This window comes from Gekko japonicus, unplaced genomic scaffold (assembly GCF_001447785.1).
Source record: "Gekko japonicus isolate JY-2015 unplaced genomic scaffold, Gekko_japonicus_V1.1 scaffold694, whole genome shotgun sequence".
Taxonomy (NCBI): Eukaryota; Metazoa; Chordata; class Lepidosauria; order Squamata; family Gekkonidae; genus Gekko; species Gekko japonicus.
In genome coordinates this window covers 147770-167777 of record NW_015177028.1, presented here as the reverse complement: position 1 = coordinate 167777, position 20008 = coordinate 147770, and the positions used below count along the sequence as shown (strand labels likewise).

Sequence of the window (20008 nt, the reverse complement as noted above, 5' to 3'; positions counted from 1 at the left end):
CCCTTAAAACAGGCACATATATATCCCAGTGTGAGGAGGAACTGATTTGCAGCGCTGCCCGCCTGTTCTATTTTTAACACTTATTTAAAAACTAGCTCTTCTCCTCAGCTGCCTGCTTGTGAACATCGAGCCCCTCTTCCTCTTCCTGCTGGGACCTCTGATCCCCGTTCTGCTGGTAGGGGTGCCAGGTCCCTCCTGGTCCCCCCCCCGGCAACTAGTGGGGGATGTCACATGGGAAGTGACATCATCATGCCAGCGACTTTTAAGTGACACTCTGGTATTTGGGCAAAAACTCTATGGTAAAGCCAGCTTCTGCCATAGAGCTTTGCCCAAACACCAGAGCATCGCCCAGAAGTCACTGGTGTGACGACATCACTTCCTATGCTATGCAGGCAAGGTGGCCTAGCCTTTGCTCTTTCCACTGGCCAGCTGCTCAGCGACTGGAGCGCAGGGGCCTGCCCACTGGAGAGTCTGGCAACCCTATATTGCTGCCCGCTCCTAATTCCTGCTTCCCTGAACTGTCCATTGAGGAGAACCTTTCTCCCATGGAGACTTCTCCAGCAGCAGAGGAGGCCTTTCCTCTGCAGGGAACCAGTGCTGGCTGCCAGTCCGCCTGAGGATAGACACGGGTCCCGCTCTGTCCTTTAGCGACACCTACGGCTCTGCTGGGCTCCCCCCTCTGCCCTGCTGCTCCCTCCCTTCTTCCCAGGGTGCTCTAGGGCAGGCCTGTAGCCAAGAGTTTGTTTTAATCTCTGGGGGGAGGCTTTAAATAACTTGGGGGGCACCCCCCCCACACCCCCAAGTGAGCAGCCCTGCTCCTGCCCCTCCCTTCCCTGTGGTGTGAAGTGGAGATTCTTTCCCAGCCCCTCCCTCCACGGAGGCCTCCCACCCCCCCACGCCCGTGGCCCCTCTGCTGCCAGGAAAGGGGGCTGGCTTATAATTTCAGCCTGTTTTTCTCAGCCGCGCCAGCTCATAAGCCATGAAAAGGGTCCTCTTTCAGCGGCTGGAAGGAGACGTGCCCAGCAGGGCCAGCAGGTCTGGTGTGGCTGCTTGGCCCAAGAGAAGGGGAGGTGGTGGGCCCTGCGAGTTCCTGGGTGTAGAAGGGCAGGGGGTGATGAGGCCGAGGGCTAGCCGGCTGAAAAGGGAATGGCTGAGCCTTGACTTGCGGTGTGTGTGTGTGTGTGTGTTGGGGACATCCTCTGCTTCCTCGGTGGGTGGGGGTTTGCAGAGACCATGCCGGCTGACGGATGCTTGGCGGCCTGTCGTTATCAGAGCAGGCCACGCATAAATGCCGCATGCGGCGCTGCAGGGGCAGGAGAAAATGAGCTGGTGGTGGCAGGGGAGAAGGGAGGTACACCAAGGAATGAAACAAAGTGATGGGGAGTAGTGGGGCCTGGGCTGCATGGGAAGTCATGGGGCCTTGGCAGTAAGTTGGGGGGGCGGGCCCCAGGGGCCCCCACGGTAGCTACAGGCCTGCTCTAGGATACACTGGCTCTGACCAGCTCCTAAGGTTGCCAGCTTTGGGTTGGGAGATACCCAGAGACCTCAGGGTTGACGCCTGGGCAGGGCGGGGTTTGGGGTGGGCCTCGGCAGGGTTTAATGCCACGGAGTCCACCCTCCAAAGCAGCCATTGTTCTCGGGGGAACTGAAGATGAATTGGAATAGCAGGAGATCTCCAGGTACCACCTGGAGTTTGGCAACCCTATCTGCTCTGCCTCTTCTCTTCCAGGGTCAAAGCTCTCTGGGATGTGACACCAGGTGCTTCTGGAAAGTGCCGTCAAGTGGCAAGGGACGTTCAGAGGTGGTTCTGCCCTGGCCTGCCTCTGCTCCAGTCGGGCTTCCTCAGTCATCTCGCCTCCAAATACCAGCCCCGCTTAGCTCCCAAGACCAAGATCGGGCATCCAGATCAGGGCATGGCAGGTGGGATGGCTTTCTTATTCACTGCACTGATTGTACTCAGGGGTCATTTCCTGCAGGAGCGCACAGGAGCAGAGCTCCGGCAGTAAAGAGCCCAGGGGGCGGGCATATGCAACAAGCCCCACCCCCTGCTCCCAGCAGCCCTCAGTCAGAGCAAGAAGCAGCCAGGAAAGTTGCAGCCCCCCCATCCCCCCGGTCGAAGACAGTCCAGTGGCACCTTTAAGACCAGGTTTTATTCAGGTACAAGCTCTCCCTCCTCTGCGACGACAGATCTGCCCGTTCCCTCCCCCCATACCCCCCAATAGCCAGCAATCCAAAACAGTCCAGTGGTGCCTTCTGACACACGTCTGGTGATGTCAGGGGGTGTGGCATATGCAAATGAGATATGCTAATGAGATATGCTAATGAGCTCCTGCACCTCTTTTTCTATGAAATGACCCCTGATTGTACTACCACAAGGACCTAAAATAAAGAGTTTTCTTCCACCTCCTCCTCTTGAGCAACCTGCATAACATTGCCTGTGTGCAAAGCAAGGGTTTTTGCAAAGCAAGACAGACAGACAGGGCACATCCTTTTGTTATTGTCTATTATTGCTGGATTCATTTATGCTGCCCCTGTTTCCCCCCATGTGGATTCCAAGTAGCTTACACCACTCTCATGTCCTCCCATTTTCTCTTCACAACAGCAACCGAGTGAGGTCGCTGAGGTGGAGAGTGCTGGTCTGGCTCCGGCATGCCCAGGAGGAGATAACCTGGCCGGGATGTCCTGAGATTCCCTTCAGTTTTGACACTGTAGTGCCGATGATCACGCCAAAGCTGGAAGCCAATCTTGAGACTCCTGCCTTTGTTTTCTGATGAGCTGTGCCTGCCATCAACAGAGTACCTTCACTTCCATCGCAAACAGCGAAGTTCCTTACCTTAGATGAGAGGCGACAGATGCCTAGATGCAGGGGTCATTTCGTAGAAAAAGAGGTGCAGGAGCTCATTAGCATAACTCATTAGCATAACCTATTTGCATATGCCACGTCCCATGACATCACCAGAAGTGTGTCAGAAGGCAACACCCACCACTCAGGCTCCACTGGACTGTTTTGGACTGCTAGCTATTGGGGGGGGGGATGTGCAGATCTGTCCTTACAGAGGAGGGAGAGCTTGTACCTGAATAAAACTTGGTCTTAAAGGTGCCACTGGACTGTTTTGGACTGGGGGGGGGCTCTGCAACTTACCTGGCTGCTTCTTGCTCTGACTGAGGGCTGCTGGGAGCAGGGGGTGTGGCTTGTTGCATGTGCCCGCCCCCGGGCTCTTTACTGCAGGAGCTCCGCTCCTCTGCGCTCCTACACGAAATGACCCCTGCCTAGGCGTACTAATAATTGTAATGGAAAGTGATCAACCCCCCCCCCCAAAAAGTCCTTTACTTCCAAGGATTCAACTCTTTTGAGGAAGTCAGCAGAAGCAACAAAATAATCCAGCACACTTGCCCCTCTATGGTTTATTCAAGTAAAATCTTCTTCTCCATCAAACTGAGTGCATCCATTTAGTATTACCAGGTCCTTCTTTAATAATAAAGATGCAAATTGTCTGCCAGACCCATTCATTTTCTTATCTTTGGATCTTCTATAATTCATAATTGGAATGTCCTTTATCTGAGTTTTTTTTAAAAAGGTCTTCGTTTGTCTCCCCAACTCTGGCATTGAAGTCTCCAGCCAAAAGTACGGTGGTCGCAGGATGAATCCTGGCCAAACACTCCAAGTAGACCCCTAACTGGGTCCAGCACTGGGAGATCTTGGATTTATAAACATATGTTCCGAAACACTCATTAAAACGATAGAAAATTCCTTAAATTCCAGTAGGAATGCCCTCACGTAGGGAAGACTGTTAGACAACTTGCTAACCTTCACTTTGAGGGTTACTGAGATCAAACCAACCAACCCTTCAGAACATCTTCCATTTCCCCCAGTATCAGCTACAGGTAAAAAATACAAGGTACAAAAAGAGAGACGATAAACTTTAGTCTTTACCATGTTTCCTGAAGTAATATTAGGTCAAATCTACTCGGAAATATTTTTACGTCACTTGATCTCATGTGTAGCAGCCCAGTCAGTGATGTTCCAGGATAATATTCTCAGTCAGTCATTTTTCCCCTTAAAGGCTGGGCCCCCAGCTATGTCACCTGAGAGCCTGTGACCAAAGGGACTCCGTGGCAGAGATAATCTCTCATCCCCTGAGAGCCTGTTTGATGGCATCTTGACGAAACAGGACTGTTCATCTGATTTACGATTGCCTTGTGTTTTGATGTCCTGTAAAGCGGTAGCCAGCCTTTGCAATCTCTGTAACATGTTGTCCCGTTCTTTTATTGGGAGGAGACCAAAAGATGCTAATAAACTCATCTTGGTGCCCTCAGCTCCACCTAGATGGGAACCCTTTTGCACTAAGGTATCCATATTAAATTGTGGGGCAGTAAAAACTAATGGAGGATCGCTTCGAGGTGGTAATTCCTCAGCATTCCAGAGGTGCTTTTGATTATTCATATGACCAGTACACCGTTTAGGTACTGGCTCCCGGGAAATAAGGTCGCTGAGCAATTCCCGATCTTCTTTTATTTGCCTGGGCTTGGGGGCATGTTCTCTTCTGTTCTTCCTTATCTGAGATGAGACCTCCAGGTTCCGGAGGAGGGGTGCTGTCCCAGTATGGTTCTGGCTGTGCTGAGAACGGCGCCATGTGCTGCTCTCTGCTTTGAGGAGGGTTTTATTTTTAGTATTTTTATCTCTTATCTTTGCTTGTTAGCATAGTTGGCTTATCCTGCTAGTTGGCTGGTGTTCATATTGTTAAGGGAAGTAGTAATAGGAAATTACTCTGGCGGCTACCTAAAAACTTCTATAGAGCCGGAGCAAGCCTGATGTCGGAGCCTTCTGCTTGCAGAGGGAACGTTACAGAGCCAGCAGTGGGGAGGGAAGAGCTGCTTTGTTGCTTTGTATATCTCACCTCTGAGCTCCCTTAGGAGCTAAGCATTCAAGAGAGAATTTGAAGCTGAATTTTGGAGGGGAGGGGCAGGGCGTGGCAGGGCGTGGCAGAGTTTTGGTAGGGCGTGGCAGAGTTTGGCTTGTGTGTCTCGTGTTATTGTATGGCTGTATGATTCTCTTTTTGCTTCTGATTTTATTTTCTTCTTGATTGTGATTGCCGATCCTATGCAGGAGGAGGTTTTTAGGTTGTGCTCTGTTTTAGCTGATTTTAACTGATGTTAGCTTTCTTTTAAAACAGTTTCCTTCTTATCCTGTTTTCTTAACTATTCCTCTTCCTTCAGATAAAGGGGGGGGGACAAAGTAATTTGTTGGGTGGTTTTTTTTTGGATTTTCTGTTTTTCTTAAGGTCTATAACACTTTAACCCTTTTAAGGGCATTCTTATTGGGGTTTATAAGACGTTATCAGTTTGTTAGATTTTAGTCCTTTTTTTAGGGCTATTTAAACAGTTTGAAATGACCATAGCGCTTTAGAGACAGGTCATTAATGGAAGGAAACTCGCTGTATGAAACCCCCGTCCCCCTATTGCTCTACTTTAAGTTGGCCAACAATGAATAACATCCGGTTTAAATGTGAGAAGAGCCAGAGTTAAAGAGAGTGGGTCAAGGGAGGTTTTTCTCCCACTCCTATAATGCTATAACTCAGGGTAGGGTTGCCGAATCCAGGTTGGGAAATTCCTGCAGCTGTGGGGGTGGAGCCTAGGGTGGCAGGGATGGGGTACAGGAGGGACCCCAGCAGACTATGGTGCCATAGAGTCCACCCTCTGGAGCAGCCATCGTCTGTAGGGGGAACCTATCTCTTTCATCTGGCGATCAGTTGTAATTCTGGGAGATCTCAGGTCCCACCTGGAGGTTGGCAACCCTAACTTGCAGGCACACGATGAAGTTGTTGGGGAAGAGGTTCAGGACAGACAAAAGGGAATGCTCCTTTATTCAACAAGTAATCAAACTGCCATTCACTGCCCTTAGAGGTAGTGATGGGCACAGGGGCGGATGGCTTTAAAGGGGGCCGGCAGATCCATGGAGGAGAGGGTCCACCCGTGGCCACCGTGAGTAAGGGGACCCTCCACATTCAGAGGCAGGATGTCTCTGGGACCCAGTGCGAGGAGGGCCACGTCAGGGAAGGCCTCAGTGCTTTGCTTGTGGATTCTCCAGGGCCGGAGGAAGCCTCTGCCATTCCCTTGCTCAAAGGAGAACTCCCACATTATAGGCTTGAATTGCAATCCTGTTTTGAAACTGATGAAGGGGGGAGGGGGAGGACTAGCAGAGCTGAATATAAAATGCTGATTTGAAACACCCACAATGTCTCCAGCCCATAAATATGGAAACGCTCATGTCTGCATTTCTCCTCTGATGGCGGATGGCAGTCGGAACAATGTAGGATTAATGACATAATACAGCCGTGCCTTTCTATCAGAGTTGCTTTGGCTGAGATGGGAATGATAATGGGAACTGATAAACATGCACACATACAAACACACACCCAAACACACACCGCTGCCTGTCTTTTAAAGGCTGCAGAACTGGATATGGTCTGTCTGGAGAAACAGCTCTGCAGAAGAATGCAGGATCACCTAACACCCTCAACCTCCCCCCCCCCCCCCGGGCCTTGGAATCCTTTGTGTGCAATTAATGGGGATTCCCTTTTGGGAGGGCTTCCACCCTTCCGGTGGTGGCTGGAGATCTCCTGGGATTGCAACCGGTCTCTGGGCGACAGAGATTGGTTAGCCTGGAGAAAATGGCCGTTTTGGAAGGCAGACTCTGTGGCATGATACCCCCATTGAGGTCCCTCTCTGCCCTCCTCACGCCCCACCCACAAAATCTCCAGGCATCTCTCATCCTGGAGCTGGCAACCCTAAGTACTGAGCGGGTGGGATCCTGACTCTCCCCAGTGACACTGAGACACCTGCTTGCTTCCCTTTCAGGGCTGGAAGTCAGGGCTGGAAGAGCTGCCCCCCACTGCCCTTTCCCCTCCTCGCACCGGGCTGCAGGCAAGCGAATGGCTTGAAAGTCAGAGGACTCTGTTATGGTGCACCGAGAGACTGGGTGTCACCTGCTGCCTTGCCTGTTCTTGTGCATCAGCCAAAGTGAATGGCCAAAGTGTTGGGATGGTTGATTAAATGAGACACTAAATAGATGATTTCATTTGAACATTTCAGATCAAATGAGCACAAAAGCTTTCAGAAGGAAAGGCAGAGTGTCACTATTTTAATATTCAAAGGCAGGGAGGCAAAGGGCCTTTTCCGGTGTGGCCCCAAGGTGTGCAGAGGAGCCTTTTGCCCTTCAAGAACGCATTAGTACAAGTTTGGGACTGCAGGCCAAGTAGCTATACGAGCTGATGCTGGGTCATGCAGGCAAGATGGGTGTTCATACTGGAGCCGCTTGGCAGCATATAAGACCTTGGCAGCTGAATATGGGTGACCCTCAAAGTAAAGATGCCACATATAGGTTTGCCGGATGAACTTGCCATATTTGATCAGAACAACGATGTTGGGGAGGGGAGGTGGCGTGGTCTAGCCTGGTCTTGTCAGATCTCAGAAGCTAAGCAGGGTCGGTACTTGGAAGGGAGACCACAGGTTTCTGGGGCCATTCTAAGCCCTGGGTGGTGCATTGGCGCTTTTCTGATTCTGGTGCGACACTCGTGCTCGGAGGACCCCTTGGGCTCTCTCTTCTGTGCCAGCTGATATTCTCATAGTCAAGTGTGGCCCAGTCTGCAGATGTCTAAATACGCAGATAGAGATAAGACAGACACGAAACAGATTTTCATGTAAACTTGGGGGACTCCTCAGATTTTCAGAAAAGTCTTAAAACATTGAAAAATACATTTAGGGCAGGGGTGTCAAACGTAAGGCCTGTCCGGGGCTCTTATGCGGACCGCGAGCAACTGATGCAAGAGAGGGAGTGCTGGGGGGGGAGTGGGCGGAGCCACTCCATTATGGCTTTCGCACAGCAGAACAACCTTGCCTGCAGCAGTCAAGCATTGTGGGAGCATCTGCCCAGCATAGCACTGCTGCCTCTCCGGTCTGCCTCTGTGGGTTTTCCTCGGCACACACCTCCTAGCCCGTGGGGGCCTTGCAGTGAGGACACACCCACTCGGAGCTTACCAGCTGCTGTCCTTCATACAGTTTCTATCTCCAGTACCTGGCATTACATTTTATGGCACACATGGCCTGGCCCGACAAAGAGACATTTATGTCAGATCCGGCCCTCTTAACAAATGAGTTTGACACCTCTGCATTAGGGGATTTAAATCCCTCTGCATTTTAAAAGTGTTGATCTGTGTTTGTGCAAAACCATGCACCTAACTCCTCCATCGGTGCATGACTCACAGCCCACCCCCATCACTACATTCAGGAAGTTCCTTGCTGCGGCCCCCCCACCTCTGGTGGGCTCCCTGCCCCCCATCCCTGCAAGTTCCTTGTATTGATACTTTTTTCAAAGGCCAAAGACTACTGATATCAATAGAAATTATTTCCAAGGGAATATGTGCGGCCTAGATGAGAATAATGACCCACCGTTTTTCTTTGAATGTACCTATAGTACACAGGTTTCATAATGCAGGTCTTTGCACTACATCTTACAAAATGTTCGGTATCTTGGTAAGCAAGAGTACAAAGGAGGAAGTAGTGGATTATCCTTTTGTCACTTCTGCCACATGTTGAGAAATCTGGTGAAGTTTCCTTGTTTCACAACCTGCTAATCCTGTAATCAAAGGGACACCGTGTATTAGCCTGAGAAATGTAATCAGAACAGTGAAAAAAGGCCCCGGGTCCTTTGGTCTCTGCTGCAGCACAATGGGCGCTCTTTGTCTTTCCCCAAAAAATATTTAAACGGGGGAGGGAGACACACATGTGCAAACATTGTGATATCACAGGATCAAATAAATATTCCTGGGCAGAATGCAATTAAAATGTTGACTGACCCAAAGCTTATCGTTAGTTAACAGAAAAAAGTAGACCAGTTTTTTAATTGGTTGTGCCAAGAAGAAATAACATTTTTGGACAAGGCCGCATGATATTTATGCCAAGTTCACACAATTAAAGATCCTGTAGATATTGCATCATAATGTAGATGTTGCATCAGGATCTGAATTTTTCAAAAGCAATTTGGGTGTTAATGTCCAGACATCTGTGCTCTTGGAAGAGTGATACTGGGATGTCCCACATCAAGAACACCCATGTCCTTGTGCAAATGGAGAAGCTGAAACTGTTGGGCAGTGCAGGTACAGTGTAGTGGCTAAGAGTATCCGACTAGTATCTGGGAGACCCAGGTTCAAATCCCCACTTGTGCTGTGGGAGCTTGCGGGGGAACTTTGAACCAGTCACCCACTCTAAGCCTGACCTACCTCACAGGGTTGTTGTGAGGATAAAATGAAGGAGAGGAGAAGAATGTTAAGTCACTTGGGGTACCTCTTGGGGAGAAAGGTGTGATTTAAATGAATGGAATAAAATAAACAAATAAATAAAGAAATATACTGAGATCTTAGACATGACTTGATCGCCCCTATTCTCCCAAAATTCCAGGTAAATCAAAGGAATTGTATATTTCCTTTCTCCTCTTAGCCCATGAGCCTTGGATCATGCAGATAAAGCAGCCAGATTGTACACAGCTGCTGGTGCCTATTGTGGTTCAGTATTGATTTAATCAGTTATATATTTTTGTTTTAATATAATAATTTTTATGTAACATTTCTGATAACATTGGTCTTTTTGAGCTGGTCTTTGACTGTAATAAAGAATTCCTTCATTCATTTTGAGTGGTAGTTTCAAGAAATTTCAGGGTTCAATGTTAACATTAATATTATTGTTATTGTTGTTGTTGGTGTGCACTATTGAAATATATTCATAATCTTTTTATGGAATATGCAAGATGAAACTGCAGTATACTATTCAAGCCGCAATTTATAAAAATGCCATACAAAACAAAAACCACACTGAAGTGTTCACAGAGGAATCCATCCATATCGCCATTTTTAAAAGCTAGCCCCAAACATAAGTTTTAACAAGCTTCTGCCAACTGGACTTGAGGGACCGTGGAGGTGTCTCTGTAATGGCAAAGCCATCCCTGAGAAGGCCCTGTCCTAGGGTTATCATCCTCCAGATGGGGCCTGGAGATCTCCTGGAATTACAGCTGCTCTCCAGACTAGAAAGATCAGTTCCCCTATAAGAAATGGCTGCTTTGGAGGGGGTTCCCAGCCTTTTTTGGATGGTTTCCCAAATATACTTTGTACAGTGACTAGGGATGGGCACGAACTGGGAAGATGGTGGTTCGTGATTTTTTCATGACACGAACCACAAACCACGAACTTTCATGAACTTTCCCCATTTCCTGAACTAGTTTGTGGTTCATTTGGTTTATGAGTTCAGGAGGTGGTAGAACAGCCTCATCATGAGTTAGAGATGCCAAACTCACAGTGAGTCTTCAGCCGACTGTCCTCTGGCTGGCTTCAGAGTTCTGGCTGGCTTCAGAGTTGGCCACACCCACTACAGCCAAAACCTCTGTGTGTGTGGCTACAGAGGGAAGGCCTGGAGAGCGACCCCCCGTGACTCCGAGGGGGGGCAGGGCCCCCTGGAAGGATCGGGGAGACATTTAATTGCCTCCCCGTGCCTTCCCCAGCCTGTCCAAGGGCCAGCTTGCCTGGTCTCCCCACAACCATGGGGCACCCAGGCAAGCCAAGGGAAGGCATAGAGGTGTGTCCTAATATCCCAATGAGTTTCTGCTGTTGGGTGTGGCCTATTATGCTAATGAGTTCCTGCTGGGCTTTTTCTACAAAAAAACCCCTGGCGTGTTGTACACACACACAATCTGCTCCCATAGAGCAGAATGAGAGCTCCATGGTTGGCTCCCAGAGCTGCCAATCAAGCGATGCACAATTGCTATGGGTATTTCTACGGCTCTCCACAAGTCTCCCCAGTGTTGCATTGGAATTGATTGAATCAGCGCCAGCTGTTGAAGTGCTCTAACAAACCAAACAAACCTCCATGGAAAAAGGTGGTTCGTTTTCAGATTCAGGAATGATGCTATCAAATGAATCAGTTCAAAACGAATCACGAACTGGGACTGGTTCATGCTTGAACCATAGTTCGTTTCTCAGTTGGTGCCCATCCCTAACAGTGACCCATCCAGGGCTAGCTCAAGGTTTTTTGATTTTTATTGGTGACCTAGGCCAACTATGACCTTGGCATCGATCTATTCCAGCGTTCCAATTTCTACATTGCTCAACCAGTTGTTTTTGAGAAACCAACAAACACCACACAAATGGTGCACTGCCTCCCACTATGAACCCCAACCTCCTTCTCTGCCAGCTGAGCCAGAGCCAGAGTTTGAGGAGGCATGTTTGGGGGGGGCATTGGGTTGAGGAGATATTTAAAGATGGCAATTTGCAGTAAAGAGGCTGGTGGCAAGGGAGGGGCTGTTGTTCAGTGGTAGACCATCTGCTTGGCATGGCGAAGGTCTCAGGTTCAGTCTCTGGCAACTCCAGTTAACAGGATCAGGTGCTGTGAAAGACCTCAGCCTGAGACCCTGGAGAGCTGCTGCCAGTCTGAGTAGATGATCCTGACTTCGATAAAGCACTGGTCTGATTCAGTCAGGGCAGCTTTGTGTGTGTGTGTGTATTATTTACACACTACGCGTGTAAAACATTATGCGTGTTTTAGATAGGCTGGTAGATAGTGCTGGGGAGGAGCCAGTGGTCGTGGTGTATGTTGGCACCAATGATGTGGGGAAATGCAGTCGTGAGGTCCTGGAGGAGAAATTTAGGCTGCTGGGGAGGAAACGTAGGTCCAGGACCTCCAAGGTAGCTTTCTCAGAAGTGCTATCTGTTCCACATGCAGGGCTGGAGAGACAGGCAGTCCCAATGCGTAGATGAGACGATGGTGTAGGGGGGAAGGTTTCAAGTTTGTTAGGCACTGGGATGCTTTTTGGAACAAGAGGGAGCTGTACAGGTGAGATGGTCTCCACTTGTCCTGAGAAGGAATCAGGCTGCTGGCGCTTAAAATCAAAAAGGTGGCAGAGCAGTTTTTAAACTGAATATTGGGGGGAAAGCCGACAGGAGATGAAAAGTCTCTGGTTCGGGTTGGCTCATCTCAGAGAGATGAGGGGGTACCTGTTGCTTTTCTACAGGGCGGTGGATTGAAAACTGAGACCATGGCTAGTGACATGGACTGCCTGGCAAGGTCTCAAGATAGCAAGAGGAAGGTTGCAGGCTTAACTAGTATGGGAAATTACAGCTGTTTCTATACAAATGCTAGAAGTGTCCGAGGTAAAATCGGGGAGTTGGAGTGCTTGGTGTCGGAGGGAAAAATAGACATTGTGGGTATTTCAGAAACTTGGTGGGATGAGGAAAATCAGTGGGACACAGTGATTCCCGGTTATATATTATATCGGAAGGATAGGGGGGGAAGGGTTGGAGGTGGGGTAGCTCTGTATGTCAGAGAGGGTATAAAGTCCAGAAAGATCGAGAGGCTAAGAGAATTGGATTCGCTTCTTGAAGTTCTGTGGGTTGAAATAGGGGGGCCAAAAGGAAACTTAACACTGGGAGTTTGTTATCGCCCACCGGATCAAAAGATAGAGGAGGATTATAAAATGATGAATGAATTAAAGATAGCAGCTAGACAAAAACACTGTGTCGTAATAGGTGATTTTAACTACCCACACATTGATTGGGTCAATATGTGTTCTAGTCGAGAGAAAGAGATTGAGTTTCTAGACACTCTAAATGACTGTGCTATGGAGCAGATGGTCACGGAACCTACCAGGGGAGAGGCGATCCTTGATTTGGTCCTAAGTAACACTCAAGACCTGGTGAGAGATGTAAAAGTGATTGCACCACTTGGAAACAGTGATCATAATGTTGTTGAGGGACAAGTCCTTTTATGGATCAAAAACTGGCTAATTAATAGAAAACAGAGAGTGAGTATAAATGGGCAATTTTCTCAGTGGAGAGTGGTAAACAGTGGGGTACTCCCTATGGGAGGGAAGCTCGAGAGGAAAGTGATGCCATCACTGCCCACCCCCGATGTGACCATTTCCTCCAGGGGAACTCATTTCTGGAGTCTGGACACTGGGTGTAATTCCAGGACATCTCCAGGCCCCATCTGGAGATCGATGTAAGTGAGAAAGAAAGAAAGAGCAGAGAAAAAATGTGTGGGGAAAAATATGAAAGGTGTAGGGTCTCATCTGATGAAACCTTGAGTGAAACGGTCTATTGAGTGCTGTACCGTCAGAAACATTTGGGGCAATCCCCATAGATTCAGAAAAATCTGAAAACTTGGAAAAAACATGTGGGGGATATTTAAATCCCCCCAAAAGTAAAAGAGCGTTCCTTGCGCGCGGGGGGGGGGGTCAACAGTGGGAGGGCTTCGCCGCTGCCGCCAGGGAGGCAGAGGGGGAGGGGCAGGAGAAGGCGTGGCTAGCCAGTGGCTATAAGCCACTCAGGCCTCGCCGCCGCCCAGGGGGGAGGGAGAAAGTTTGGCGGGCTGAGCTTAGGCCTCGCCGAAGCCGCTGGCAGGGGGGAGAAGGAGAAAGCTTGGCGGGCCGGGTAGGCCTTGCTGCTGCTGCTGCCGCCACTAGGGAAAGGCGGAGGGAGAAAGCTTGGTGGGCCGAGTTCAGGTCTCACCACCAGTGCTGGGGGGGGAGAGGGAGAAGGCTTGGAGGGGTGCGGGCCTCGCCGTGGGTGCTGGGGACAAGGGCAGGGGAGCTCACTTGTGGCTGCTTCCTTCTCCTCCCATGGAGCTTCCCCCCCACCCGCGAGTATCGTGGGTCCCCCTTCTTGTTTTTACCTAAACACGACTTCATTATCATATCACAGTTGTTTTCCTTCGAAGTTCAGTCCCATCTGGAGGCTGGCAACCCTTTCCAGAGGGTGGACTCTATGACATCACCTCTTGCTCAGCTCCCTCCCCCCTCCCCAGATTCTGCCCCCTCCAGGAACTGCCCCCAAATCTCCAGAAATCCCCCCGGCCAGACCTGGCAACCGGAGAAGGAGCAGAGAAGAGGCGCAGACTCTCACCAGGGAGAGCCATGAAATAATGAAGACGACATGGTGGTGGTGGTGCTGGGGGGCTGGAGAGGTGGTGCTGAGCTCTCTCTCCATTCCTGTCTGGTGCCCTGGCAAAATTTGTGGCACATAATTCAGCTCAGCCATAGAGGAACCTTCGTGGCACAAAATCAGGATAGCCAAACCACACCACTGCCTGTTTACGACTCGCTGGCATTTGTTCCTTTAAAATACTACCTTTGCTTCTGGTTCCTGCTCGAAGCCCCCTTTTATTGCTGAGACGGAAACCAAAGACAGCCCTGGCTGGTTGATGACTTTCAGACGCCCGCTCCGGCTTCACCGAAAACAGGGACCCTCTTTCCATTTTTTTTTTTTAATTTTTACAGAAGATGAACAGTAGCTCCGGAAAGAAAAATTATGAATGGGTGGTGATCCTAGATGGAATTCCAGGCAGAAGAGGAGAGCGCAGTGAGCTTTGGGGCCTGGGGAGTATGTTTTAAATTAGGTTATCTACACAAATGGAAACAGTGTCTTTAAAAAAAACAACACCCTTGAAAACAGCAACTGAAAAGTAGGCACTGAAGCCGGGAAAGTTCGGCCGGTCTTGATGGTGTCCTCTTGATAAGATCCTGGGCTCCTTTGGCAGGCACCAAACACACAGTGCATTGTTCTAGTTTGCTCCTGTGGGTCCGTGACTCAAGCATTCTAGGAATTTGCTCATCAACCTGCAGGAGAAGTGCCAGGCGCAACTGCGCAAGTTTGTCTTTGGCGCAAGGCCCTCTCGCAGAGGGGAATCCCCCAGCCACCTTATAAAAAGGCACTCCCGGCCCTTCCTCCGTGGCATCCCTCCAGGCGGTGAAGATGAAGTTGGGCCGAGCTGCTGGGCTCCTCTTTCTCCTCCAAAGTGCCGTGGCAGTGACGGACCCCACTCCAACCGGGGCCAGAAATGAGGTAAGAGGTGTCTTAAGAAGGTTGACTTGGAGCTCCAGAGATTGGACCTCGCTTCCTTCTGCCATTTGGGCCAGCCTCTAAGGACCCTGAGTTTGCCTGGAGATTCTAGCAGGGGTTGTGAGGGCGACCGGCCTGTGACATCCGTCCCGCCATTGATCACCAGGGTTGATTCAGCTGATCTGGCCGGCTAGGCAGGTGTCCTCTTCCTCCCTTGCTGCTCCATGTGCCTCCCTCCCGACAGCCACCCCAGACAGAAGGAGGGTACCAATCTATAAGGGCACAAGCCCCTCAGTAGCCACAGGGTCCAAGTCAAGGGGAGGGCCTGGGGCAGAGCACCTGCTTGGCATGCAGAAGGTCCCAGCTTCAATCCCCAGCGGCATCTCCCGTTGCACAAGGACCAGGTCATGGATGCTGGGGAAGACCTCTGCCTGAGACCCTGGGAAGCCGCTGCCAGTCTGCCCATGATGGCCCGAGGTTGTGATTCAGTGGAAGGCGGCTTCCGTGCGTGTCACCATTAGCCCAAGACCTACAAGGCTGTGGCCTGGGTGCGACCAATGACAGCTCTGCCACACTTGGAGCCCCACGTTAGAGTGTTGGAGCAGGATCTGGGAGACCCAGGTTCGAATCCCCACTCTGCCATGAAAGCTCACAGGGTGACCTGGGGCCAGCAGCATCTTCTCAGCCTAGCCTACCCCACAGGGTGATTGTGAAGAGAAAACAGACGAGAACCATGCAAGCTGCTTTGGGAGACAGATAAATAGATCAATAGACTGGTTGACAATAATCAGTGGCAGGTGGTGCCTGCCCCCCTCCCGGGCTCTGTTCATCTGATCCTTCTGTCTCTGGCCAGGATTCTCCCGGTGGATTTTCCATGTCATCCTGTTGTTGCACTCCTCTGCCTTGAGGCAGTAGAAGCTCAAACGGGGGGTGGGTGGGAGGGTGGGGTGGAATTTATTTAAGGAAGGTGTTTATTACAAGAGAGTAGCCCTCCTTCCATGGATGTTTTTGATGCTAACAGTTCATAACACTACCACACAGACCAACAGCAGGGGTTGGGGATAGAATGACAGAGCATGATAGCCATAATTATAATTGCCTATAGAAGGCTGCGGAGAAAGTCCTGGATTAATTCCCCTATCCATTTATTTCCCACATCTAAACATGGGGGTCTTGCCTAGAAAGGACAGTTATCTGCAGCCTTGACTGTGCAGACTATGGTTTCTAGGAAGTTTGTCCTCCGAAGAAAACAATGAGATTGGGTGAGATCCTGTGAGAACCAATTCAAAAAAGCAGCAGATGGGATAGTAAAATGCTACCCTTGGGGGGGGGAGGGAATTCCCTGCACATCAAAAGCTAGTCACCATGACTTCCAGGCATGCAAGTGCACACATGCATGCACGTGTGCATGCACACACACACACAAATACCCCAACCTCCCAAGCTAAGCACATCAAACCATTGCCTGGTGGCAGTACACTCCAAAAGTGGATGATGTGTTCTGGGAAGAAGTACGTCTCCAAACTGCTGCCAGCATTTCAGTGCACAGCAGAAGAGCATGAGATCTGGGCAATCCGACACCTGGGCTGCTGTGGTGCCCGGGATTTCATCTGTGGCCTCCCTGCTCTTGCCAGAAACACAAGAGTGTGGAGCCTGGGGTTTGGACTGGCTGTAGTGTGGTCACATTGTGTAATGCATTTTTCTTTGCCTGATTTTAGAAGAAAACCAGGGGTGGAGTCTGCAGCAAATCCATGCTCTTTTGCTTGCACAAAAACATTTTGCGTAGTTCACAGCCATGTGGAGAATTCAGAGGGTTCTTTTATTTATTTATTTATTTAAAATCTTACTTTTAAAATTTTACCTTAGCAAGCATACAGCAAACATATATTGCACATTCTATAGGTAAACCTATGAATTTACAATTACCAAGAATTGAACAAAGGAAAGAATAAAGGTAAAGGTAAAGGTTCCCTTGCTCGAAAGCCAGTCGAGTACGACTCTAGGGTTGCGGTGCTCATCTCTGTTTCAAAGCCGAAGAGCCAGTGCTGTCCAAAGACGTTTCCGTGGTCATGTGGCCGGCATGACTAAACACCGAGGCGCACAGAACGCTGCTACCTTCCCACTGTAGTGGTACCTATTTATCTACTTGCAATTTCTTGCTTTCGAACTGCTAGGTTGGCAGGAGCTGGAACTAGAGACGGGAGCTCACTCCGTCATGCGGTAACTCGGGTCGAATTGCTGAACTACTGACCTTCCACAGCCTGCAGTTCAGCGTCTTAACCACTTGAGCCACCGCAGCTCCAAGGAAAGAATAGCATTGCAGAAATAATTAATCTGATAATATTGACAGTTCAAAAATGTGCTAATTTACTATAATATTGCTTCAGCTGTACCACTTCTTTTAATGTGTCATTACATGTCAAGTATTCCAACACTGGAAGCCATTGTTCCACACATTTGGAGTTATAATTAATAGTCTTGGACAATGAAACTTGATCTGCTATCTGATGGGGAGCAGAAAGAGAGAGAAGGTGACAGCCGTGGAGGAGAGAAAACAATAAAAGGGGTAGCAGGAGGGAGAAAGAGTGAGAGACTGAGAGACGTGGGGGGAGAAGGGAGCAAGCAAAGGTGGGGGGAATGGGACAGCCGCTCCTGCAAGTTTCTTGCAGGTCCCCACTTGTTCCAGTATATTTTGGTGGGTCGTAAACCTATTCACCTGGAAGAATGTGGAAGCAGAAATGCTCAAAAGCTACCACAAGGGCAAAAGAAAGAACCAGGGCAGCCTTCAAACTGATTATTAGATGAAATAATGTAAGAACCTAAGAAGAGCCCTGCTGGGTCAGACCAGGGAGGGTCCATCTAGTCCACCATCCTGTCTCACACAGTGGCCACCAGTTTTTCTAGAGGGCACAGAGGCCGAGACCTACCCCTGATAAGAACCAAAGAAAAGCCTGGCTGAATAGGGTTGCCAGCACCCAGGTCCAGGCAGGGGTTCTCCCACTTTTTGGGACTCCAATCTGCCCTGGCCAGCTGGCCAGAGGGAGAAGCCCTGCCCCCGAGCCCCGCCCCCAAGGACGACCACCCGCCTGGCCACCCCTCTCCCTCCCCTCCTGCCAGATTAAAAGGGCTTCAGCCAATCAGCGGGGCCCACGTGGCCCGCGCGCGGATCAGCCGGAGGGCCCTTTAAATCTAGCAGGAGGGAGGGAGGGAGGGAGAGGGGCAGTCACGGGCTGCATGCTCCGCTTGCGAAAAGACCCTTTAAAGGTGTGGCGGGGCTGGGGGAAATCGGTGGTCCCTGCCGATCAGCTGAAGCCCTTTAAATCTGGCAGGAGGGGCAGGAGAGGGGTGGCTGGGTGGGTGGTTGTGCTTGGGGGCAGGGCTTGGGCCATCCCCGCCCAACCCCGGAATGCCCCCCAAATCCCCCTGCTGGAGCCACGAGGGGACCTGGCAACCCTACCGCCCAATCAGATCACCGAAGGTCCACCTCGTCCAGCAGGCTGTCTCACCCAGTGGCCATCCCCTTCCTCTGGAGGTCCAACCCCAGGGCATGGCGGCGAAATGAGGGTGGTGCTCAGAGGTGGGGCCTGCAGTGCTGGCTTGCAGTGCTGGCTGCCTGCAGTGACCTCTGGGGCACAACTGAGACAGGTTGTCCATGGGGGAGAGCAAGGGAGGAGGGCGGAAAGGAATCCCAGGATGGAGCAGGGGAAATGGGTGCAGGAGCCAGGGAGGAACAGATTGCTGGAAGGCACAAGAAGGGATCCGGGTGCTCAGAAAGCTGGGTGCTCTGAGGGGGTGGGGGCGGGCTAGCCCCCCCAACTAGCTGCATCCGTAAATGCCTCACCAATCCTGGGTCAAATACAGAAATGCCTGGACACTCAGACAAATAAAACCGCAGAGGATACAAAGCCAGTCTCTGCTCCGTGGAATAATTCTCAACTGTGGATTCTGATCTGATTCCGCCTTCGCCAGAAAAGGCGATTATTGCTGCTTCCACCCCCTGCTGCACACCCTCAGTCCCCACCCCCCGTATGGTTCCTGAGAGTACTCTGACACCACCACCCCCGAACAGAATTTGGGGGACCTGAGCAGGGTGCTGCAGGAGGAGGAAGAGGGAAAGGTTTGCTTCATGCACTGATGTTGTTGAACACACGCTTGTCTTGTAACCTTACATTTCCCCCAAAGAGATTCTATTGGCCTTTGTTAACACACTAATCCCCTAAAGGGGTGTGGCCGAATAGCCTTCCTCCCCACAGCACCTCTGGGAGGTGGAACTGACCCAGCTAGTCCTCGGTCTCAAGGAGGCTTTTTGTTAATCTTAAATTAAGCATTAAGAGGATGCCGAGGAAACCTTCACACTTTGCTACGGCTGTATGTTGTGCCCAGGTGGCTGTGGGGGTGAGGTGTCCCTTCCTGACAGGGTGAGCGGCAGTTGGGGAGCATTTTTGGCTTTTACCTTGCAGCAAGGCATGAATCCTTTAATTCAGGGGCCACGTGGAAATTTTCAACAATGATCAGGCAAGCAGATTTATCACAACTGATTTTTATGAATGGCCTTTGAAAATCCCCTGGTAATGCTGTGTTTCCTTGTTCTTTCCCCTGGGTGACTATCATGAGAGAGAAATGCCGCCATCCAATTGGTTGACTGACCTTTCCCCTGCTCTCATATTCTCACAGCCGTATACCAACGTCACCGGCATTGTGGACGACCACGGACTGTGCCAGTGCTCAGTACACCTGCCAGACAACACGTTTCCTGTGCAGAAGGTGGAGAGGCTAGAAATTTTAATCCAAACACTCTCCATAAGGTTCGACCAGGAGCTCTCCAAAGTAAGTGACCTTATTTTTCATGCAGTGGCAGTTCCTCAAACAGAGAAGCTTCAAGGGAAGCTTGCAACGTGAGATTGCTGAATTTGAGTTCATTCACAAGTTCAGAAAAATGGACCCCGCCCAGGGCTGAATAGGGACGTAGGATTCTTATTGCACGATGGATGCTAATTTTCTGCCCCGAAGCATTTTGCCCTCTGCTCTAACTACGCTGATGACAGTAGGCATGGTGCCTTGGCATTCTTCACAAGGCGCCTTTACAACACCCCCCCCAACACACACACACACCTTCTGACCGGAATAAA

The 20008-nt window shown here is 50.3% G+C and overlaps 1 protein-coding gene across 1 annotated transcript in view; it reads left to right on the top strand.

The window, feature by feature from the left end:
* The first annotated feature begins 14792 nt into the window (after positions 1–14792).
* OLFM4 (olfactomedin 4) overlaps positions 14793–20008 on the top strand; it is a 39974-nt gene continuing 34758 nt past the window's right edge. Inside the window, exons 1-2 of the mRNA XM_015427864.1 lie at positions 14793–14882; positions 19554–19706. Coding sequence (XP_015283350.1) covers positions 14793–14882; positions 19554–19706 — 243 coding nt within the window. The remainder of the gene's footprint in view (positions 14883–19553; positions 19707–20008) is intronic.